Below are 4,312 nucleotides of genomic sequence, written 5' to 3'. Positions count from 1 at the left end.
CCAGAGTGAGGTTAAATCAGGCTAGCCAAGTGGCTACAGAGAATTACACTTCAGCAACAACCTCTTTTTTTTTTTTTCCTTTAAACTGTTTTGTTCATCTGCCAGTAACCACACAGCTCTAAGGCTAAGGATTCCTTTCTGCTTTTCCCTTTAAAACATGGTAAAGAAATCTGGCGCTCATCTCAGTACTTGAAATAAGACAAGTTGTACAGATGGTGGTTTGTCTTCAGATGGTATTTTAAGAAAAGCCTGGAACAAAACTTATTTCTCCACGGTATCTTACCTCTCCCCAACAGAGCAGCAATCTGCAAACTGGTGACTGTTAAAATACTTGCAGCACCTTCAAATATGTGGTAACCTAWATCGGTGCATTTCTCTTGGAAGATTATCCTCCTGCCTTCTTTTGATGCTAGCAACAAACTTAATCAAAATCAGCCCCAAAGGATCGAAAGAGCTCAGAGTCCAGGCGTGTTTCCTGGAAACTGACAGTCAGCTGATCTGTCCTGGAGATGCTGTTCTGTGCCTGGCTCCATCCTCCCATGCTCCCACAAGCCTGCCTGGAGCAGCTCGCCAGGGCTCGGAGCCAGATTGCTGTTAGTCATTCAGAAAAGCGGCCAGCACCGCCCCACTTGCACTGACCAGCACTCCAGGGGCAGTGGAAAGGTAAGCCTGATGGTTGTGCCGTGATGCAGGCTCTCAGCAGCAGCACTGGAACAGGGAATGTTGCTCCCGGGGGATCTGGCTGTTACCGGAGGTAGTAATCGACTGCAGCAGAGAAAGCGGCGAATCCTCCGCAGCCAATCACCCCCGCCTTCAACCCAGCTGCAACACAACGGTGGGAAACAATGAGGCAAAATGGSAAAAATGTTCTTCTTCCCAGTAACCTGTGCTGTTCCAAAGAGCTCACACTGGCAGGAACCTGGCAGTGACCTCCCAGGGAACAYTGCCACTGTCTGACATACAACCCTTTGGCAGGACCAGCAGGACATTCTCTCTGGGTGCTGTGTCCCCCGGGGACAGGAGAGAACCCTCCCATGGCCACTGCCAATTTCAAGTGGCTTGGTGGGACTAGGGAGGATAGGAAAAGCAGCCACTGCTCTGACAGCTCTAAGAGGATTAGGTCGAGGACAGACACAACTTAACAAGCTCAATTAAAAGCACTTTCAGGAGCTTTCTTTTCTTTTATGCTCCATGGACAGGTTTTTTTCTTAAGGAGAGGTCAGAGAAGTTTGRTATTTCTGATGCTCTCTGCAGCTCTCTCCTTGGAGCTTTTCCCAGATCTCGTTACCACTCAAAGCCTCCCCAAGTGCCCCCTAGTGCTGCTGGACTAAAATCCCTTTCACATGTAAACAGAATTGTCTGTTTGAATTGATAGGTGAGAAAAGAGGAAAGCATTTTACAAGAACAGAGGAGAGTTCTTTAGTTCTAATTTCAAAGGAGAGTAGTAAAGACAGTGAAATGGTAAGATGCGTAGAGTTCTGTTAACACAAGAGCTCTGTATTTTTGGGTCTCTGCCATGACACCACAGAAGAGTGTGGATAGCCACCACCATCTCCTGATTTTTCTTTAACATGAATTTTGCTGATTTTTCTCCAATCTCACTGTCCTCTATCACCAACCCTTCCCTATCCACACTTTTACTTGGAGCTGACAGGAAAGCAAGAGTGCAGTTCTGCCAGTCCAGAGCACACTCTCACGTTGGCTTCACCACAACCCCATGCAAAGAGGTTTGTAGTGTGTGTTCCACTAAGAACAYTGTGTGCTGCACAACCAAATTGAAGTCTTATCAGAGTTATCACAGAAACATTTCCCAGCAGGCACCACCAACCTCTGAAGCCGATGGCTCCTCCCGTGATGCAGCCACTGATAACGCTGTTCTTCCAGTCTGACTTCCCACGATACTGTGGAATTAGAAATCAGAGTCAACAAGTAAATATGGAATAAACATTCARTATCTGTGCTAACAGCAAGAAAGATTAAACGACCTTCCATCCCCTTCTCAGCTGAGGATGCTCTTCCCTCTGCTCTCAGCAGATGGCCCTGCACTCCCAATCTTGAAGGGCTGGGAAGGGAGGGAGGAAGGAGCAGGTAACTGGGAGAGGTAACACAAATCCATATGGTGCAATGCAGTGCTGTGGGAACGATCCTCAGGTGAGCCAGCACAGCTCCCAGTACCCAGCCCTGAGTTTAAAGATGCAATAACGACATGAGAGCAGCCCTGAGTCTGGCCATGCAGCTGGTCCTTGGCACAGGTGAGAGTCACAGCACCTGCTGACAAARATGGACTATTTCCATAGCCAGGACAAGCTGGATTTTCACCAGTGYAGAGATCTCTTTGTTCTGCTCCATTGTGCAAGCAGATACACTTTTCTTCTAGATGAGTTAAGAAGTAATTGTGCCTTTCAATTACAAGGCAGGACTCAAATTCATAACAGGGTAATTTTCCTATTTAAAAAAGCAAATGATAGATTTACCACTGAGCTGCACAAGGTCATTTCTGGCTGTAGGGGCTGATGAAAACCGGCCTGTTACTAAGAACTTTAATCAAAGGATCCCTTTTTGCATATGGATTTTTTAGACACGCAAATTACCATGTTGTAACTCAGAGTTTGATGTTTCACAGTACACAGGTACTTGTAGCTAGGGTTTTTAAAAGTAGTGCCTAYACTTGCCTAAGCATTCAAAACTTAAACTGAAAAGGCTTTCGTTGTTGCAAAAGAGTTCTTTATTCTGTCAGAGAACAGCATCTCTGAAGACAGATCTCAAAGCTGAAAAGCTTTGCTGGCCAAGAAAGAACAAACCTGCCTGTTCCACTGCCCTATTGCTAAGGGGATACGTGTAATTATGTGCATCTAGTTATTAAGTGTACAAGAAAACATTTCTTAATGCTCAAGAGGTTCTTACTCACAGATTCTACCACACATTCCGTGCAGGAGAACATGGCACCCACAATGGCAAAGTTCTTGGCGTAGGAGATGCCTCTCTGCCCCATATCCTTGAGCACCTCTTTGGCCGTGGGTGTGCGATAGGGATCCTTGGGATCAAACCCCACATTGGTGTCGATGCCAGCTGTGAAGATACCAAACGCACCGCCCAGCACAAATCCTGTGAAAGATAAACAGTATGAAATGGAGTTGGCTGAATTAGAGCTGCACATTCCCTGCAGGCAATGGAGCGGCTCTGCTCCCACTGTCCGTGAGCGCTGCACTGTGACACGGGCAGGGCAGGAGCACGAATCTCCTGGTACAATGGACATTTGTGACACCTTGTGCTGTGCTGAGGAAAGGCCATGAGCACCTCTGYCTTTCCAAGGCAAGCAGACACACAGATCCCTCTCTTGGGCATGTGATAGGCACTGGAGGAGGCTTAGGAGGAAAATCAAACACGGGGGTTGCAGCCTCTTCTCCATCCGCCCCTTTCCCGACGCCACAGGGACCCCCGAACCACCCCACAGCTGCCTGCCCKGTCCTTCCAGCCGCCGCACCTCCCACACAGGCCAGCGCCGCCTTGAACGGGCAGCTCTCCATGACCCGCTCCACCATCTTCTGCTCCTCGCTCTTCGGTGGGCAGGGGATGCCGCCGAGGGCGGYGGGGTCCCAGACGCGGGGCTGCCGCTTGTCGCCCACCAGGTGCTGCAGCAGGAGGCTGTACTGGAGCGGCGGCGGCGCCGGCTCTCCAGAGCCTGAGGGCGGCGGGGCCGCCATGATGAACCGGGACACCACGGCGTGCGGGCCCGCGCGAGCCGCGGRTGCGGGAGCGCATGGGAGTTGTAGTTCCGTGGCGGGGAGACGCCCGCAGCGTACCGCAGAGCTCTAACTACAACCCCCAGCCTGCCCCGCGGCCACTCCTCCGGTGAGAACTACTACTCCCGGCATGCTCCGCGGCGCGGCGCGGGGATTGGCTGTGCCGGGCAGACAAGGGGACTACATTACCCGGCGTGCGGCGTGCGAGCCCCCTGGCGGCCGGTGCGGCCGGTGCAGGTGAGGTGAGGGCTCCGGTCTGCAGAGCATCCTCGAGCGCGGCGGCGGCGGCTGCAGGTGAGCGCGGGGAGGTGAGGGCAGCGCGGGGGGACCGGCTGGGCTGGGGAGAACCGGCAGCTCCGCTCGGGGCATCCCCGTGCTGAGGGAGCGCWAAGGTGCCGCAGTGCGGGACCGAGTCCCTGTGCCCTGGCTGAGGTGAGGGGAGGAGGCGGGAAGCTCTGAGGTGTCGCGGTGTCGCCGCTGTGTCCCCTCATCCTCCCCTCTGATTGTGGCCCCGCGCCGGTGTCTGAGGGCAACAGGTCCCTCACGGGGCGGGCGGGCGCTGCCTGTGC

At 52.5% G+C, this 4,312-nt stretch overlaps 1 protein-coding gene across 1 annotated transcript; it reads right to left on the bottom strand.

The window, feature by feature from the left end:
* Positions 1 to 215: 215 nt before the first annotated feature.
* On the bottom strand, positions 216 to 3,745 carry TIMM22 (translocase of inner mitochondrial membrane 22). The gene is made up of 4 exons (XM_057371971.1): positions 3,485 to 3,745; positions 2,909 to 3,105; positions 1,829 to 1,901; positions 216 to 822 (listed from the first exon to the last, which is right to left on the bottom strand). Exons 1-4 carry the CDS (start codon positions 3,702 to 3,704, stop codon positions 746 to 748), a joined length of 567 nt encoding a protein of 188 aa, XP_057227954.1. The 5' UTR covers positions 3,705 to 3,745; the 3' UTR covers positions 216 to 745.
* Positions 3,746 to 4,312: the final 567 nt, after the last annotated feature.

This window comes from Malurus melanocephalus, unplaced genomic scaffold (assembly GCF_030028575.1).
Source record: "Malurus melanocephalus ecotype Western Australia unplaced genomic scaffold, MMel_1.1 scaffold_162, whole genome shotgun sequence".
NCBI classification, from domain to species: Eukaryota; Metazoa; Chordata; class Aves; order Passeriformes; family Maluridae; genus Malurus; species Malurus melanocephalus.
The sequence above is the reverse complement of the archived record's forward strand: the minus strand, read 5'-3'. Positions and strand labels throughout refer to the sequence as shown.